Source organism: Cnephaeus nilssonii, assembly GCF_951640355.1.
Source record: "Cnephaeus nilssonii genome assembly, chromosome: 19".
Taxonomy (NCBI): domain Eukaryota; kingdom Metazoa; phylum Chordata; class Mammalia; order Chiroptera; family Vespertilionidae; genus Cnephaeus; species Cnephaeus nilssonii.
The window spans coordinates 24,764,521-24,784,596 of record NC_137090.1 but is presented as its reverse complement, the minus strand read 5'-3'; the positions used below and the strand labels follow the sequence as shown (position 1 = coordinate 24,784,596).

The 20,076-nt window shown below is 45.8% G+C and overlaps 1 protein-coding gene and 1 pseudogene across 2 annotated transcripts; one reads left to right on the top strand and one right to left on the bottom strand.

The window, feature by feature from the left end:
• Positions 1-227: 227 nt before the first annotated feature.
• Positions 228-768, bottom strand: LOC307115455 (mitochondrial import inner membrane translocase subunit Tim22-like; annotated as a pseudogene). Its single transcript has one exon. The product of its transcript is annotated as a mitochondrial import inner membrane translocase subunit Tim22-like (transcript).
• Positions 769-12,678: 11,910 nt separating this feature from the next.
• DYNLL2 (dynein light chain LC8-type 2) lies at positions 12,679-19,871 on the top strand. The gene is made up of 3 exons (XM_079798082.1): positions 12,679-12,943; positions 15,703-15,841; positions 17,891-19,871. Exons 2-3 carry the CDS (start codon positions 15,710-15,712, stop codon positions 18,026-18,028), a joined length of 270 nt encoding a protein of 89 aa, XP_079654208.1. The 5' UTR covers positions 12,679-12,943; positions 15,703-15,709; the 3' UTR covers positions 18,029-19,871.
• The last annotated feature ends 205 nt before the right edge of the window (positions 19,872-20,076 follow it).

Sequence of the window (20,076 nt, the reverse complement as noted above, 5' to 3'; positions counted from 1 at the left end):
CTGCCGGGAAGAGAGAGGCTGGCTGGCGTCCAGGAGCAGAGAGTGTGGCTGCTCAGAGGCTGGAGGCATCCAGTGGCCAGGCGGCTCCTCACAACATGGACTATATGAGAGGAAACAAATGTCGTCAGTGTCTGAAGCGAGGGCCCTGGAGTGGTGCAAAAATGCCCTCCACAGAACAGCTCTGGTCCTGGGCTGGTGGTGTCTTCCCCGGAGGCAGTCACTCTCGATTATTTTAGAAAATAATCGATTGCAGCAGAGAAAGCCATGACCCCAGCAGTTAAGCCAGCTCTGAAACCAATGGCTCCTCCAGTGATGCAGCCACTAATGACACTGTTCTTCCAATCTGATTTTCCCCGGTAAGATTCGGCCAAACAGTGCAAGAAAGCATGACGCCCACAATGGCAACATTTTTGGCGTAGGACATTCCTCTCTGCCCCATGTCTTTAACAACTTCTTTTGCTGTCGGAGTCCGGTAAGGATCCTTAGGGTCAAAGCTCACATTGGTATCCATGTCGGGGGTGAACACCCCAAATGCACCTCCCAAGACAAATCCTCCCACGCAGGCCAGCGCTGCTTTGAAGGCGCACGCAGCTTTCCATCGCCTTCTCGGTCATCTTCTCCTCACTCTTGGTCGGATCCAGCAGCCTGGGCTGACGCTTGTCACCCACCAGGTACTGCAGAAGAAGGCTGTACTGCAGCAGCGCTTCGGGGGAGCCCGCCGCCTCCCGCACCGAGCGAGCCGCAGGCACTGGGGGCAGCCCCCGTCATGACTGCAGTTGCCCAAGAAACCCTCTATACATCACTTTTTTATTTTTTCCTGAAACTACTTAGGTACCTTAACTTCCTTACTAGACTGTGAGCTTTTCAAAAGTAGGGCATGGGTCGTATTTAATGTGTTCCCAACCCCAGGGCCAGTGCTACTACATGGCAGGGGGCCGTTAAGTGTGTCCTGGATGAAGGAACGAATAGATGACTGAAAGGATTTGAATCGTGGCGAGCTCTACTGTCTGCCATGTGGAGTGGGGAGTCGGAACTCACTCTTCTGAAGCGCCCAGGTTCATATTTCATTTTTTAAGGCACCATGGGACATGAGGGAGTGGCAGTGTTTCATAGATGAGTGAGAACAGGAAGGCAGACCCCTGTCTGTGTGTAATTACAGAGCCTCTTCCAGGTGGCTGCTGTTGGCAGCATGCTGGGCATGTGTTTTCAATTCTCCAGGTTGGGAACTGCAGGTAATACCTATTGCTTTGTGAGATCTGACCTGGCTGTGAAAGGAAAAGAGAGACGAGGATAATAAAAGCTGTGAGCAATGGCTTTGCCAGGTGCAGGGTCTGCCCCAAGAGGGAGGGCCCCAGCGTGAGTCCCACCTTCAGGACCCACATGGGTAGGGCAAAAGGGAATCTAGCCACCCTTTCTGTGCTGGACTCTTTTGGGATCAGAAACTCCACATGGAACAGCCTATGGCAGAGGGGTCTCTAGAGGGGTTAAGGGCAGAGTCAATCCACTGGATGTCCTTCCAAGCTGAGAAAGGGCAACAGGAGGCAAGGACCTGGTGTGTGGTATCAACTACAAAGGGTGTGTGTTTGTGCAAGGGGCAGGTGGAGAGAGGAGGTTGTGAAAGATAAGGCTGGAGGGCGAAGCTGGGTCTGGGCTTGAAAACCATATGGAGTAGAATGAACTTTATCCTAAAGGCAATGATAAGCCACTGAAAGGTTTTAAGAAGACGTGTGACAAGTTCATATTTGTGTTTAAGAAAGATTCTTTTTGCTTTTGTGGGGAGCAGTGCTGTTCAACAGAAATATGAGAGCCATAAATGTGAGCCACAAGAAATTTGAAAATTTCTAGTGGCCACATTAAATATGTAAAAACAAATAGGTGAAATTAATTTTAAACAATATTTTATTAAATTCAATATATCAAAAATATTATCATTTAACATATAATCAATAGAGAAATCTTAGTGATGTTTTACTTTTTCATATAAAACCTTCAAAATCCAATGTGTGTTTTATACTTACAGCACATCTCAATTTGAATTAGCCACCTTTTGAGTGTTCAGTAGCCACACATGTTTAGTGGCTCACATATTGGACAGTGTAGATATAATTTATTTGAGAGGAGCAAGAATGGCAAAGCTGTTGCAGTTGATCTGGAGGAGGACGGTGGCTTGGGGATAAAGGCAAAGGGACAGATTTCAGAGATATGACTCCTAGGTCTTAATACCTCTGAACTCCTTTTATCTAAAAGAGAAATAAACTCCTATCTTGTTTGGGCCATTTTCTTTGGGGTGGGGGAGTTGGGGGTTGCCTTCTACTCACAGCTGGGCCTAATTTTAATGAAGATAGCACCTAAGTGGAGATGTCTAATGAACAGTTAGATCTGATGGTCCACACAAGCAGAGCGGTCTGAGAAAGCTACCTATAAATTTGGGAGTTCCCAATCCATAGCCAGTCACTGAAGCCATGGCAACATGTGAGATCTCCAAGGGAGAACTGTCTAGTGGAAGAGAAAAGGATCTAGAAGAGAACTCTGAAGAATACCAACACTTGGGATGGGCAGAAGAAAAGGAGCCTGCTCAGGCAGCTAGAGAGGTAGGAAGGAGATCAGGAAAGTGTTGTGCCATGGAAGCTTAGGGAGGAGACAGTACCAAGGAGGGGTGATCAACAATGGTAAAGGCAGCTATCTTTACTGTTTCTAGGGGTTTGGATGGTACCATAGAACCTGAATAAACCGACTTAGGTTTTTGTTGCAGCTCCACATTCCTACAGAAGCTGGTCATGCATCCTCCTGCTCAGTGCCCTTCATTGGGCCCCAAGTTCCTTAAGGATAACATTCTAGCTCCTAAGCACATCCGTTAGGCCCATCCAAAGTCTGGCCCTAGCTTTTCTGTCCAGCCTGTTCCCTTCCCAGCACACTCTGTCCCTGCCAGGCCTGGCTTCCTACCATTCCCTGCCTTGGCCTGTATGCTTCTTTCTGACTGAAGAACCATCCCTCCCTCCATTTTCTCTTTTCCCCTGAATCCTACCATGCTTTAAGACTTACCTCAAATGCCAACTCTCCTGTTTCCTAATTCTTCCAGACAGTGTTTACTAATTCTTCCACACAGATTAACTAACTACCTCCGTAGCCCCATGCTCCCCATGAGTATTTTGCTCACAATCACAGCCCTCATTGTAGTCTGACCTGTGTTAAGGTTGGTTGTGTACATGTGTGTCTCCCCAACTAGACTGTGAACTTGGAAAATTCTGAGGCTGATTCTGGCTACTCATCCCTGTCCCCCTTGGTGTCCTCCTCACAGCCTGCTAATGTTTAAGAAGTGTTTATGGATTTAAAGGAATAGTTGTTCCTCACAGGCCCCAAGTAATGGTATGGTCTCTATCTTCTTTGTCATATCACTCCAGGAGTCATGGGGATGAGGGAGACACTAAAATAAAACCCTGTTTAGAGTGAACTAAACAAGGAGTTGAGTTTGAATCCAGCTGCTCAAAGAAATAGTCCCAGTCTGAGTTTCCCCTGACCCAAACAGCTTACATCATTTGAGTGCCCCCAAACCATCCTGTTAATAGAAAAGCAATAAAAAAATAATAAAATTAAAAGTTGGTTCTTTGAAGAAATGAACAAAATTGACAAATCTTCAGCTAGACTGACCAAGAAAAAAGAGAAGACTCAGGTTACTACAAAGAGGAATGAAAGAAGGGACATTGTTACAGATCTTAGAGAAAGGAAAAGGATAACAAAGGAATACTGTGAACAAGTATACTATTTAATGCTATTAAATTAGATAACCTAGATAACATGGACAAATTGTTAGAAACACAAGCTCCTGAAATTACTTCAAGAAATAGGTAATCTGAATAGACTAAAGAGATTGTGTTAGTATTTGTAAAACTTTCCACAAAGAAAATTCCAGGCCTAGATGGCTTCTCTGCTGAATTCTACCAAATCTTTAAAGAATTAATATCAATATTTCACACTCTTCCAAAAAATACAATAGGAGGAAACATTTCCAACTCATTTCATGAGTCCAGTATTACCCAGATACCAAAGCCAGACAAAGACATCACAAGAAAAATATGTATCAACATATCAATGTAGATGCAAAAATCCTCAACAAAATACTAGCAAAATGAACCCAGCAACAATAAAAAGAATTATACATCATGACCAACTGGGATTTATCCCAGGAATGCAAGATTGGTTTAATATTTGAAAACCAATATACATAATATACCATATTAATAAAATAATGGACCCAAACCACATGATCATCTCAATAGATGCAGAACAAATATTTGAAAAAATTCAATACCTTTTTACTAAAAAAACACTCAACAAATTATAAATAGAAGTAAATTTCCTAAGCTTGATAAAGAGCATATACAAAACTCCCACATCTAACATTAGACTTAGTGGTGAAGGACTGAAAAGCTTTCCCCCTAAGATCAGGAACAAGATAAGGAAATTTGCTCTCACCAATTCTATTCAACACTGTACTAAAGGTTCTAGCCAGAACAATTAGGCAAGAAAAAAGAATAAAAGGCACCCAGATCAGACAGGAAGAAGTAAAACAATTTCTATTCATATATCATATGGTCTCATGTATAGAAAATTCTAAAGAACACAGACATACACAAACTATTAGGGATTTATTAATGAGATCAACAAGGTTGCAGAATACAAACGACAATACACAAAAAATCAATTCTATTTCTATATACTAGCAATGAACAATCTAAATATAAAATTAAGAAAATAATTCAATTTACAATAACAAAAGAATGAAATATTTAGGAATGTATTTATCAAAAGAAATTTAAGGCATGTACATTGAAAATTGTAATACATTATTGAAAGAAATTAAAGAAGACCTAAATAAAAGGGAAGAAATCCCATGTTCATAGATCAGAAAACTTAATATTGTTAAGATAGCAATACTCATTAAATTGATCTATGATTCAACATAATCTCCATCAAAATACTAGGTGGCTTTTATATAGAAAAGGTCATATGGAAATGCAAGGGACTGAGAATAGACAAAGAATCCTGAAAAAGAAGAGCAAAGTTGGAGGACTCACATTTCCAGATTTACAACTTATTACTAAGCTATGAAGAGAGTGTGGTACTGGCATAAGAATATACAGATCAATACAACAGAATTAGGAGTCCAGAAATAAATTCCTATATTTATGGTCAATTGATCTTTGATAAGGATGCCAAGACAATTTAGTGGTAAAAGAATAGTCTTTTCAACTAATGATATGGGGCAATTGAATATACACATGCAAAACAAAAAGTTAGATTCCACCTCACATCTTACATAAAAATTACTTCAAAATGGATCATTTAGCAAGAGCTAAAACTCTTAAAAGAAAACATAGGAATAAATTTTTGTGATCTTGGTTTAGACAGTAATTTCTTGGGTATGACATCAAAAGCACAACATCATTAGCCACCAAGGAAATGCAAATCAGCCCTAGCCGGTCTGGCTCAGTGGATAGAGCGTCGGCCTGTGGACCTAAGGGTCCCAGGCTCAATTCTGGTCAAGAGCACTTACCTCAGTTTCAGGCTCCTCCCCGGGCCCGGGCCCTGGTTGGGCTCGTGCAGGAGGCAACCAATCGATGTGTTTCTTTCACATTGATATTTCTGTTTTTCCCTCTCTCTGCCACTCTATCTAAAAATTTCTCCATCTTTTCCTTTCTCTTCCACTCTCTCTAAAAATCAATGGAAAAAATATCCTCAGGTGAGGATTTTAAAAATAAAAAAAGCACAAGGGACAAAAAGAAAAATAGACAAATTGGCCTTTATCAAAATTAAAATTTTTTTTTTACTTACCTTGTAGGGTAGTTATCATGATCACAAAGGTGGTCTCCTTAGGGTGAGGCTCACCCACTGCACTCCTGCTGTGCTGACTCCTGCAATTTCTCCAAACGTGGGAAATTCAACTGCATAATTTGTGGTAGTGGGGAACTGCACTCACATTCTCCCCTTAAAAGAAAAAAGAAAAACTTTTGTACTTCCAAGTTTCACCATCAAGAAAGTGAAAATACAATCCCAGAATGAAAGAACGTTTTTGTAAACTATATCTCTAATGAAGGTCTAGTATCCAGGACATATAAAGAACTCTTACAACTCAATAATAATAAAAAGACAAATAACCTAATTTAAAAATGAACAAAGGATCTGAATAAATATTTCTCTGAAGAAAATATACAAGTTGCCAATAAACACGTGAGAAGCTGCTCAACATCATTAGCCACCAAGAAAATGCAAATCAAAACCACAATGAGATATCATTTCACACCCACTAGGTTGGCTTTAACCAAAAAGACAAGTAATAACAGTGTGTTGCTGATAGGAATGTAAAAAGGTACAGCTGCTTTGGGAAACAGTCTGACCCTTCCTCAAAAGGTTAAGCATAGAGTTACCATAAAAACCCATCAATTCCACACATAGGTATATACTGTATATCAAGAGGATTGAAAGCATATAGCCACACAAAAACTTGTACATGAATGTTTATAGAGACATTATTCATAACAGCTAAAAAGTGGAAGCAACCCAAATGATTAATAGATAAATAAAATGTGGTATGCTCACACAATAGAATATTAACCGGCCATAAAAAGGAATGAAGCACAGATTCATGGATAACATAGATGAACCTTGAAAACATTATACTAAGTGAAATAAGACAGGCACAACAGACCATATATTTTATGATTCCATTTACACAAAATGTCCAGCATAGGCAAATCCATGGAGACAGAAAGTAAATTAGTGGAGATTAGGGGGAAATAAGAGAGTGACTGACAGTGAGTATGGGGTTTCTTTTTTGGGGGGTGAAAATGTTCTAAAATTAGATGGTGATGCTGGTTATGCAGCTCTGTGAATATACTAAAAACCACTGATTTGTGCAATTTAAAAAGGTGAGTTTTATGGTATGTGAACTATATCTCAATAAAGCTGCTACATAAATAGAATTACCTTATTATGTTAAATGTAAGGTGGGCCTCCATTTCCTAGTGAGAAGATTTTTTAAAAAGGTTTTTGATAACTGAAATATGCTGTTAACATCTCTGACAAGGCAAAGTTTTCCTCTAAAATTGTCCTTAAAAAGGAAGGCAAAATTGTGCAGACCTCATTTTTTAGGGCTCCCCTCACCATTCCCCACCTCACTCTAAGAGACTGACAGCGCGAGAACATAGTGTATGTTTTTATGACTGTGGAGACAAGGATCTCCCACATAGATAATCTTGTCTCCCACTATTGAGGCTCTCCAAGAGCAAATGATGGTTTCTGTCTGCCCAATGCCCATACTCTTGCTTTTTGCAACTGCCTGTGCATTTTCCTTTTATCAGCTATTCCTTCTTTGGGCATTTAGCTCAAGAGTGGGGTGATTCCAGAAAAATGACAGTGATTTGCCTCAGTGGAATGCCCTGAGGAAACTGTCCTATGGAGTCAGGGGACACTATTCTGATCCTATTTTTTCCTTCAGGCATTTCTTGCACCCAAGAAGCCTAACTTGCTCTTTTGGTTATTCAGAGGCTGACAAATTCCATATCATTGCCATGGTTCTCTCAAGGCAGGGGCTGGGTTCCTCCGGATTGTCCAGACCATGAAGGAGGAAGACTCTTAAATTATGAAGCCATGACTTAGAAACCACTATATACTTCCATTGGAGCATCTTCTCTTTGGTTCCTTCTTGGTGACCATTGCTTTAATATTTTAACTAAAGCTCTAAACAGTCATTGAATCTTAACTATACCAAGGTACTTTTTTAGTTGAGGGAATACAAAGTGAACAAAATGGTATCCCAGTTTTGGAGGGTGGGGTGGGAGTGTAGAAAAATGCTCTCTGACTTCTGAGTGTATCAGAGAGAAGAATCAGAAAAAAATAGGACATACAGCTTGGCTAGAAGTAGAGAAATTTCTGACCCACAGGGAAGGCACCCTTTGTGAGAGGGTTTGTAATCAGAGAATCATAGACTTTGGGGCTGACAGGGACCTTACGGGTTATCTAGTCCTACATTTCCTAGATGAAGAAATCCAGATTCTGAGAGGTGAAATAACTTGACTAGAGCCACATTGGGCTTAGGACTTCTCTGACTCCCAGTCCAGTGCTCATCTCACTAGCTCCCAGTCACCTGGTTGCCCTTGGCTGGCTCCTCCAGATTTCAGGGAACTTGGGGGGAAAGGGCAATGCTTGGGGTTTGGTAAATGGTTGCCTAGGGAAGTTTGTCTGTTAAGGCCACCCAAGAAATCAGCAAGGAAATGGGGCAGATTCCAGTAGTTCCAGTCATGTTGCTTTCTTCCTTAGGTTTCCCACTGGGGACTGGTACCAGGGTTTGCAGTGCAATGGGAATATCAGTGTGTGCGCTCCCACCTTTCTTCATCCTCCTGGAGCCCTTGAAGCAAGCCAACAGCTAAAGGGCTTGGTGAAGTGACCTCTATCACTGGATAGTCTCTTTCTTCTAGATGGTCTTTTTCTTCTGGGTGACTCAGTCAGTTGGGATGGGAGAGTCCTTGATTGTTTTTATCTGTAAGGTGTCAGGATATCAGCCAAATATCCAACAGAGACTCTAAGGAGGAAATCAATTCAGAAATCAGGCCTAGAATTTCCCCAGTGCTAACAGGGATTTACCTTAGCTAGCAACCTGGTTCTAGGCAGGAAGACCCAGTGTAAATAGCATTCATTGCTGGTCCTCCAAAGACAGAGAGCCTGGTCATGGTTCTTTGAGTGGAGGAAGAGACAGAGTGTCTTTCTAAGCTATATTTTTCAGCCATTAATGAGCACAATCAGTTTAACCATTACTTACAGAGAACTTCTCATGTTCCAGGCACTGTGCTAGGTTCTGCAGCCCACACACGATCCCTGTCTGCAAGGAACTATAGACAAACATATGACTAACAAGTTTAATAGAATGTGATCAGTGATAAGCCCTGGATGGCCCAAAGCAAAGAAAAGGAATATGCATCCACCTGGGATTCAGAGAAGGCAAAGGAATTAACCACAAATGGAAGCTACAGCCTCATAGGCAAGAGAACCACATGGACAAAGGGGTGGAATCTGGGTGTGGGGGAAGCCATAGGCAGTTGATGGTGTTATCAGAGATTGAAGAGGGAGATGGGAAGTGTGGGGCGATAAGGCAGAGAGGGTGTGTGTGTGTGTGTGTGTGTGTGTGTGTGTGTGTGTGTGTTTAGGTAAAGCACAAGGGTTTCTTCTAGTTGGGAGGGACCTGGGAGATTTGCATTTTAGATAGATCACTGCAGTGTGGATTTGGGGAGGAGGTACCAAGAATGGGGGCAAGGAACCAACTGGAGGAGTACCTGATGCAGGGTATTCATAATGAAAATGAGGCACTTATAATGAAAGGAGGCATGAACTGGAGAAATATTCAGGAGGTGAGTGATGCTGGAGATGTGATGGTTAAGGGAGAGACTCAAATCTAGGGGGCTTGCAGGTTACTGACTTGGTGCCTGGGTGGATAATGGGGCCATGAACTGAGGTAAGAAATACAGGGAAGGAAAACTAGTCTGGAAGAGAGATGTTGATGATGGCTAACATTTATTAATCATTTATAGGGACCAGGCATCGTGCCAGGAGTTTTTCATGCATTTTCTCATAACTCTATGGGGTAGATATTATTATTCTCAATTTATAGATGAGGAAATAAAACTTTGAGACATTAAATAGCTTGGCCAGATCTGCACAGCTGGAAGAGTGGTGGAAAGCAGCGAGAAACCACGCATTCTGGCTCCAGGGCCAATGCTCTTAACGACCGGGGTTGATATGTGTGCATGTGGAGTCTGAAGAGCCTGTGGGATACCCACAGAGGAGAGGTCTGGGATTTAGGGCAGCTATCAGGGCCCAGATCATGATAAAAAACATATATATAGACGAAACTACTCAAGTGGAACAGTGACTGAAGCACAGTGCCCTGGAAAACCCCTTAGTTAAAGAAGTAGCCAGAGGGTAATGGGTCCACAGATGAGACCAAAACAAAAATCCCCTGATTTTAAAATCTGAAGACAAGGCTCTGCTATCTGGGCAACAGAAAACTGGGCAGTCATGAACGGGTAGTGGCATCAAATAAAAACAGGCACCAAGCTAAGCTGAAGTTAATTATAACAGTCACTATGTTGCATAGTAATTATCCTAAACAGTAAGCATTTTACACAAATGGCAGTAATTAGTATAGCACAAGTTTTCCAAGCTGTGTCCTGTGGAATAGTAGTAGTTCCTGAAGATGTTAATAAATGTTTGGATAAAAAAGGGTTTTGGAGCCAGATAAGTTTAGGAAATCCTGGAATGATTTAGACAGAGCCACGGAACCCCTGGTTTACACTTTCTTCTCTGTTAGGAGGCAGGAGAGTGGATGGTTGAGTGTAAATACTGGGAGCACTCAGCACAGCCTGGGGTTGAATCCTGCCGCTGACAAGCTGGGTAATCTTGGGCAATTTACTGAACTTCTCTAAGTGGACGTTTCCTCTGGACAGGGGAATAATAATATACTCGCCATGATTGTTCTAGAGATTAAATGCAATAATATCTGCACTTAAAACACTTAGAATAGAACCCAGCACAGAGTGAGGGCTCTACAAATATTAGCTCTTATTTTTAAACCATACTATTATTAACACATCTTTCCGATATTCTGGAGTTTAGTCCTTGACACACACTTTACACACACATATATATATGCTGACACCTTATTTCTTAAAAGTCAAAAGTCTGACCCCTGTTAGTTGATGTTCTCTGTGTCCCTACCTCCTCCAGACCACAGTCAGGGACTGGGAATGACCAAACTCTTGCCCTATTCTAATCTAGGGAAGGGGGCCAGAGAGAGGAAGCATTTATGTCCTGGCTGCATTGCCTTGCAAGGGCCACCACTGGTTTAATTACCTTTATGCCCACTTGAAACAAGTATGCACCTTTCAGGTGGATGCTGGCCTGTGCCAGGGCACACAGCAAGTGGAGTGCAGGCTGTATTTTAGCCTCCGTTTACTCCTGAGGCTGAATGCCATTGTACAATGAACAACCCGCACAACCATACATGGCGGTTCTGACCTTCAGGCCCTAGAAGAGGCTGGAAGCTAATGATCACTGGAGAAAGAGGGTACAAGTTCTCCTCCCAGTAGTTCATGAGATTAACTCTCCACAAACCCTAAGTGGATAAAGCCTCCTCCTTCTCCCTCCCTCCCTCCCCACATATGCCCCATCCCCCATTCACTCACACAGAGGCTGACAACAGAATACCCTGGGTGTGAGGGGGTTCCTCAGGCTTTGCCTATTTCTCTGAAATCCTGATTGAGTTTGGCAGATGACAGAGCTGTGGCAAGCAGAAGTGGGAGGGGGTGATTTTCCATGTTTCCCTGACACATAATGGACGCTACATAATGATGTCCTGAACCATAGCAGACAGGGCCAGAGCAAGTCTTGATTATGGTTTGGGGCAGTGCAGGGAAAGTGATGGCAACGGGAGCTTCTTAATCCTCACTGTATGGCCCAAATGCTTGGCTCCCAAAAGACTCACCACTTTTTAAGGTAAACACTTCCCTTATAAAACAGGGAAAGAAAAAAAAACAGACGCTTCCTATTCTTCTCTAGAGGTGTGTGGGGTGGAGGGCAGCACTCCCCCAATGTGTACATACATGCGTTTACACACACTCCAACAAACAGTCCCTTCAGCTGCCCGAGGGACTCCTGCCTAGAAGCACCACTTCTCAGCCTAGAATTCACGTCCAGGCGTGACCTGTGGTGACCTGCCAAGGGATCCCCCCTCTCCCAACGTTGTTCTCTCCTTTATAATGTAAGGAATGTGGAAGGGTGAATTTTAGGGCTCCTCATAGCTCTGACATGCTACGTTTCCCACTTCCAGGGGGTTCTGTTCACCCCCCCCCCTCCAGTGCTGCCTAACCAGACAGGTAGGGACGCACTGACCAGAAAGGCTTACCAAAGACAAAGCCCCCTTCTCACAATTGTGCTTACGTGAGCCTCCACTGCTCCTGAAGATAAACAGCAACGGAGGCCGGGCTGGCAATTTAGTGCGGTGGCCTCGAGGCTCAAGAACAAAGGCTGAGCTGGATGGAGAAGGGACCTTCCTTGGATGTGAGGGGAAGGGAGCCCTCGGGCTGGTTCAAGGCTTTACCTCTCCGTAGGGCTGGCTGTCCTCCTTCCCACAGATTTGGGGGAGGGAAGGGGGTCTTTGTCTTTTCCTCTGAGGCTGGTGACTTCCCCCCCCCCCCTTCCCCCTCCTCTCCCTAAGGTTAGGCTCTCTAACTCTTTCCCCATCAACTCCCTGGGTCTGAAATCTCCATCCTCCTCTCTTTCTTTATTCTTTTTGGGATTGGGGTCTTTGGCCCCTCCTTCTCTCCTCACCCTCGGAGCCTCGCCTCTTTATTCCTTTTTAGGCCCGGCCTCTCCAGTCCCGGGTGAAGGGGTCTGCATTCTTCTTTTTCTTCTAAGGCCACAACTCCCTCCCCCTCTCTCTCCAGCTCCCCCTCCGCCCCTCCTCCCTCCGCCCCGAGGCATTGTGGGAGGAAACAAGATGTGGGGCGAGAGCGGCGCGGGGAGAAGCCCGCAGTGCGGGGCCGGCCGGGCGCAGCCAATGGGGAGCGTGGACGGCGGCGCGCGCGGCGGGGGGGCGGGGCGGGGCGCTATTTCAGTGGGGGCCGCGCACCGGTCGCTCTCAGCGGCGGAGCGGAGCGGAGCTGCGAGGCGCCAGTGCGGAGCAGGTGGCCGGCGGGCGCGAGGAGTGAGGGCGGCCGGGGAGGCTCGAAGGGCGGACGGCAGCGGCCAGCTCTCGGCCCGGGGCTGCGGGAGCCGGAGACGGCGGCGGCGGCGGCTGCTGCCGTAGGAGCCGAGGAGACACCGCCCCTGCCCGCGCCCGGTCTCAGGCCATCGCTGCTCCCCCGGGGCCTCGCGCGAAGTCGCCTGCGTGAAGGTGAGCGGTGGTTGGGGGCGTCCCCCGGGCGGTGGCCTACACGCCCTGCCCCTTTGGCCTCCTCCTCTCCCCACGAGGGGCCCGGAGCAGGCTGGCTTCGGCGTGACGCCCCCGGCGCCCCTCCTTTCCCGAGCTGCGCCACCCTCTGCCTCCGCGACCCTCGGGGCGCGGCTGGAGGCCCTGGGCTGCGGAGTGGCGGCTCTCGTCCCCCGGGAGTCTCCCCGTGCTGCATGGAGGCCTCTGGTGTTTGGGGCCGAGGGGGTGGGGTGGAGAGGACTCGGGCGTGACGCGGCTCCTCCTGCCGTCGTCGCCACCACCGCCACCGCCACCACCGCCACCGAAACCGCCACCGCCACTCTCTGGGGCGTCCTTCCTGCGGCGAAGACGCTCAGTCACCCCCACACTGCTCCAGGCCGGCGGGGAGGGCGGCCGACCCGCCGGGGCGGAGGTGGGGAGGAGGATGCTTTCTCATTCACCTGGTGCTGGCCTTCTGGGGGGTGGGATGGTGGAGGGAGAGGGCCTCTTCGGAGATCTGGAGGGAGGAAATACTAGAGTCTGTGTGTTGGGGAGCTTGGTTCCGGTTTTTCGGAGGCTTAGCCTTTTTCGTCGCAAAACCGAGGATAGAGGATGGAAGCTGTTCTGGAGTGCCCTCTTCGCTTTCAAAGGAGCTCCTGGCTCGTGACTGAGGCCGCTGGCCTGGGGCCCTCTGGTTATCCTTCTGTCTGGAGGCCCAGGTCCTTGCTTTTTTCCCCAGGAAGGAGGGGCGAGGCTGGCATCTCCGTAGCCTTTTCTCACTGGCACCTTGGACAGGGGAGACTGGGGCTAGGCCTCACCTCCCAGACGCCTGGGGGGCCAGGGGTGAAGAATCGTGGCATTGTAGTCACAAGACCAACGTTATGTAACTGCCGTCTCCCTCCTGGAGAGTAAGGTGGCTTTAATTACTGTGATAAAGTTGTTCCTTTGCACTTTGGGGATGAGGCAGTGGAGCAAGGTGAGCTTGCTGGAGAAGGGTGCTAATTTGGTACTTGAGCTTGGCCGTTTGTAACCTGGCTCCACCCCCACCCCGAGTTTATAAGCAGTGCCCCCTTCTGAGTGGTGAGCTGGAATAGGATACCAGGTGACACTAGTTTTCTTGACAATACAAAGGGACGTAATACCAGCACGTTCTCCCAGTGCTGCTCTAGTACCTTTGCTCAAACTCACGAAGTTGCCTCATTTATCTTCTTTAAAAATCACTGTTTTTTTAAAAAGAATATGTTGAATTGCCCAAGGTCATACAGGTAGTGCTCACAGACTCCTCTTGAGGCTCGGACTTTTCCTCCCGGGATGTGGGGACAGAGGGTGCTCATCCACTAATCCTTAGCTCTGCCAGGCTCTGCTGAAGTAGAATCAGCCCTGCTTAGATTGACAGTGCCAGACAAAGGTGCTTTGGATTCAGTTAAGGGTTGCCTAGCTGGCAGCTGTCTTGCATGTATTTTTTGCATCTGATACAGGCTAAAGGGGTAGTTGTGAATTCTGTTTCCCTTTCAGCCTACCCAGTCCACAGGCTAGTGCGTATTCAGCGATCAGGGTAGCTTGGAATGATACCAGGGATCTCTTTGAGCATGCAGTATCCTGTGTAGCCTTGTATCAGACAGGGCTGGAATGACAGCATTTTTTGTCCACTACTCTGGACCCACAGAATGGTATTCTGGGGAGTGGGACATGAGGGGAGGGTTGGTTTTTACTGCTCTGTGTGACAGAACTGTGGTCAAGGACAGAGGATAGGATTTTGCAGCTCATCTCCTTTATTCTTGCAAAGCATCCTCACATGCTACAGGCTGCTAGGCAGGTTCTAGCCAGCCCTCCTGCGATTCCTGTCATCCTCGGAAGGGACCATACAAGGCCTACCCCAGAACTCTTTAGGTTGCTATAGGATGAATACCTGGTTTAGATAACAGAGCTATGAAAAGAGGGTGTTAAAATAATTCTTCACCTTTTGTTATGTCACTGGGCATTGGTAGCCTTGGTGTTAGGCAACATTTTCTGTGAAGGGCCAGATAGTAAACATTGTAGGCTTTATAGGCCATACAGTCTCTTGCACCTACTCAACTCTGCCATTGTAGTGTGTTCCTCTAAAACGATTTACAAAAACAGGTGACTGGCTGAATCTAGCCAATGGGATAGACCCCTATGTAGGCTGTTTTTTGTTAACAGATGTTCTTGTATAATTTTAATTAAGCCTTATAACAACCCCCTGATACTTAGCTGTTCCTACCCTCATGGCTAAAATTCCTAGTCTGTCTGCTTTCTACTGTGATACCAATGATGTAATAATGGTCATCAAATCAAGGGCTTATTGTCTTCAGGTATTATGCCACCTGGTTTACCCTCAGGATAACCCCGCAGTAATGGCATGAAAATACAAAAGTTAAGTAATTTGCCCCAAGGACATAGATAGCAGTTCTATGCATATAGTGTCTTGGCTATTGGTGGTGCTATTCAAAATATCAGAAATAGATAAATTTAGAGTTGGAAAATCCTCACTTTATAAAAACTGATGGCTTATTACATCTTTGTTACTATTTATCTTGTATTTCCCAGGCTTGGAGGCCATATCTGTTAAAAGCTTAGGTGCTTCTTCTATTGCCTCTTGTCTTGTGCTTTCTGTTCTTACCCTCTGTGTTCCCCTCTCCCACTGAGGCCCCACACCCAGTTGCTAATACTTACTGTCCAGAGTCATGGGGTTGGTTAGTCTGACATCTTTGCTTCTTCTGCAGTGTCACGATGTCTGACCGGAAGGCCGTGATCAAGAATGCAGACATGTCTGAGGACATGCAACAGGATGCCGTTGACTGCGCCACTCAGGCTATGGAGAAGTACAACATAGAGAAGGACATTGCTGCCTATATCAAGAAGGTGCATTGGGAGAGCTGTGGCTGGTGGCCAGGGGTGGGGACTGGCAACTGAACCTGTACCCCATGGAGGGCTGGAGCTGGGCACATAGGAAAGCAGCTATACTCCATGCAAACAAAACCCTAGGAACTTGCAAAGCAGTCAAGTTAGGAAGTGATTATTAATTACCAAATAATTTATCTTAGGCATTTTTAATAGGAACTCTGCTGGGGTATGGGTGTGTGTATTTACATATAATTATGTCACTGCAAGGGATCAGGGAGTGAAGCTTCAGAATTAAATATAACTAGCCTAATTCAGAACTATTCATAATGAACATCAAGAATATATGAATGGATAATATAAGATTGTATACAACTTTTCAGGGAACTTCCTCATTTAAAGTGGTATATCCCTATAATAATCCTCATCATGTAGGAAGCTTCCTTTCCTTTCTCTTAAAAAGGACTTGGGGGGAAACACACACACAAACACTAAAAAGGATTGCTCTTCTTGCCTACCTTCTTAAGAAAAGGGTGGGCTTACTATATAATTTTTTTTTTAGTGAATGAGCAATATTGGGACAATGGGTTTAGTCCCTGAAAAATTCCTGAATGAATGGGTGAATAGATATAGAAGTGATACACAGGCCCCTGATTCCTAGTCAAGATCCATGTCCATTGGTGGCATAGTCCTAGGCTTTGATATTCTGAGCTCTGGTATCCTAAGACCGTGGTCGGCAAACTGCGGCTCTTTGGCCCCTTGAGTGTGGCTCTTCCACAAAATACCACAGCCTGGGCGAGTCTATTTTGAAGAAGTGGCGTTAGAAGAAGTTTAAGTTTAAAAACCTTGGCTCTCAAAAGAAATTTCAATTGTACTGTTGATATTTGGCTCTGTTGACTAATGAGTTTGCCGACCACTGTCCTAAGAGAATGCCTAAAAGTAGTGGCATTTGGTCTATAGAGGTAGCAGGGTGTCCTGGAGTTTTACAGAACTCTTTTTTACCCAGATGGAGTGGGATGAGAAGAGGAAACTGCAAGGTTTTCTATATGTAGAACCAGCCAGGCTCTTGGGCATGCCAGCTCCTTGCTGAGTGATGGCCTTGTCCTGTCTAGGGAGAGAGTCCAGAATCATAGACTCTCAGAGCCAGAAGAATCCTTAGATATATCTGGTCCAGCTTTCTTGTTTTGCTGATGGGGAAAATGAGACCTAGGAAACTATGGCTCTGTTATGTTACAGTCTTGAGTCAGGATTAAAGCTGAGTTTGGTGATGCATGCCCTTTCCACTGTTCCTTAATAACTTTGGAGTCATGTGGTGTGGGAGTTGTGGATGTTGAGTCCCAGGGTTGGCAGCATTGCTGGGCCAATGGTGGAGGGCTGTTGCCTTTTCATAGCTGTGGAAGGATGCATTTAGAACTGAGCCATCGGTTTCCTACTGTACCCACAGGTGGCAGGGAGCTGTCTATGATTAGGTCACGAGGATTTCCTAAGTGGCTTTGGTGCTGAACTTGTGCCCCTGAGAGAAATGAGGGAATTGCCTTGATCTCATGGCTGAGGTCCTGGTTCTATGCACATTGCCTGGTATACAGGGAATGCCTTCAATGTTGACTTACACAGAACTGCTTCCTGGTACTCCTAATGTTTGGTCCCCATTTTGTTCTAGTGTCTTGGTTTTTGGCATTTGGAAATACTGGTTTAGTAATGAGGGTGGCGACTCAGCAAGGCTTGCCCCTCTATTTTACTCATGCTGTGACACTGGAGTGGTCCTTTGTGCCACTGGCTTCTCTGATTCCCTTGCTGAAGAGTCACAGGGTGGGCTACTGAATAGGGTAGCTATGGGGAGGAGAGATGATCAGGGTGTAAAGTGCTAGCGAGAAATAGTGGAGCCTTTGTGGTGTTTCACTATTAATGAGGAAAGGAGTGTCCTAGCCAGCTTCAGAACCTGAGCTCCTGAGGTTCCGGGAGCTGGGGCAGTGAGTGGGGGTTGATAACTAAACTGACCAGACTCCCATTCTGATCTCATCCTCCAGCTGTCTAATCACCTTTCTTCTCTACCTTTTATTTTTCTTTTAGGAATTTGACAAGAAATACAACCCTACCTGGCATTGTATTGTGGGCCGAAATTTTGGCAGCTACGTTACACACGAGACAAAGCACTTCATCTATTTTTACTTGGGTCAAGTTGCAATCCTCCTCTTCAAGTCAGGCTAGGCGGCTGCAGAGAAGGTGTCAGTGGCGGCGGCGATGGCAAGCAGACGGCGTTGCTGGGACTATTTTGCACTGGGGCCAGCATCAGGATGTCCTCTCCAATGGCTGTGCTACTGCATGGACTGTATACTCGATTTCATGTGTATGTCGCAGTAAACAAAACCAAACTTCTTTCTGTTTAGTTGCCTGGGGAAGAAGGCTGCTTTACATTTATTTTCAAAACTTAAAAATTTTTTTGTTGTTGTTGTATTGCACTAGGAAATCTCTCCCACCCTTACCTTTTCTCTTTCTCTCTCTTTATAAACTAAGCCCTCAGTAAAGCCTGTAAAACTCAGAGGGCTGGGGAAAAGAAGTCAGTTTCTGGAGGTGGAACTAAGATGGCATCTGCCTCTTCCTGGTGGTGGATGCTGCTCTGGAAGGGCCAGGGAGGCTGCAGGGGGACAGTGTTAGAATCAGCGAGGAGAGAGGAATAGGAAGGAGGGTAGGGGGATTGATCTAGTACCAGGGAGACTATTCCACTGAACTGTGATTCCACGGCTTGGGGCAGAGTGTGGGGTTAGGGAGGTGGGTTCTTTAAGGGGCCCTGAGACGTGTTTGTCTGTGGTGTGTGGGAGTGGGGAGCAAATTTGTCTTGCTGTCTTTGTCAGAAAAGTTTCTAAGTAAGGGCTGTGTCTTTGTGGATTACCTTCCTGTCAGAGCCCATGCTAGAAGAATGTTGGAGGTAGGATTAGCTTGATTTTTTTTCTTTTTATTCTTCTCTACTTCTTTCTGCTCCCTGCTTAGCCCTCAGTTTTCTCATTCCTCTAGAGTTCTCTTAGAGCAGCCCCTATTAGTTGGCTGGCAAGGGAATTTCTGGTGACTGTAGTTCCTTAGTTAGGTATTAGCAGTCAAACCAAATCAATGTCTCTGTGTATATGTGTGTGTTTGTCAGTGTGTATGTGTGTGTGTGTGTCTTGGTTTGGGGTAGAGGGGAGGGAAGGGCAGGATGGTATGGAATCTCTAGCATATATGGGTAGTTAGTTAGGGTACACAGTTAGTTCTAAGTGAGCCTTTGTTAAAATTTTTTGGGAGGTGAAGACAGATGTAACAGCCGCCCCCCACCCCCCACCCCTCCAGCCATCTTGCCCAGATACTGCGCTCCCAGGAAGGTTTTAGGAGGATAGCCCACAATGAGTTGACCACGTTGCCATCTGTCCTGAAGGTGGCTCTCAGTGGAGAGGGAAAGTGACTTCGTGGTTGGTTGCCACCTCTTGTGGGCGGTAGGGATGGAAGTGATAAGGGCTGTCAGGGGCTTGGGAGGAAGTTTGCAGTGATGAAGCCCGGTATCAGGAGATGGAGCAGGGCTGCTGGTGGGAGGAGATTCCAAGGAGAGTGCTGGGAAAACTTGTCTGTTGATTAAATAGAGGTGGGGTGGATATGAGTGGGGGGAGTCATTGCTGACAGCTGCTGATTCTTGTAAATTGCATTTAAAACTCTTCTTGTGTAAGGTTGACACTGGTGGGGTTTGGGTCTAGCTCACTTTTTTTTCCCCAACTCCATCCTTGGGCTGGTGGGAAGGCAGGAGAATATCCCCTCTCCAAGAATTTAGTGTTTGCTGAGCTTTCTTTCTGATGCTGACAGGGGAGGGTGGGAATTGGGATGATGAGTGAGTTCCCTGTACCAAACCCTTTTATGAATGTTCAAATCTGTGTTTTCCCCTGTCCTCCCAGACTTGTGTGGCCAGTTGGAAATGTCCAGTTTGTGTTCATCTCCCTCATTTCTGGAGTTGGGGCTGAGACCCTGCCACATCTCCTATGCTCTGCATCCATGCCTCTTTTGGACATTAAAGGTTGATTGATGCACTTCTGAGCTGTTTAAGTTTCTTTGTGCTTAAAGGGGTTGGTCAGATGGCAGTGGTGCCATACATGGGTGGGGTGGAGGGTGTTTAGGGTGGAGTAGGATGGGGGCTCAAGAGAGAAGAGCAGGCAGAGAGGTACTGATTGGCCTGAATCAAGTTTTAATTGTAGGGCCTCGTATTGGCCCCTTAAGTGGCAGAAAACTAACCAGCAGCA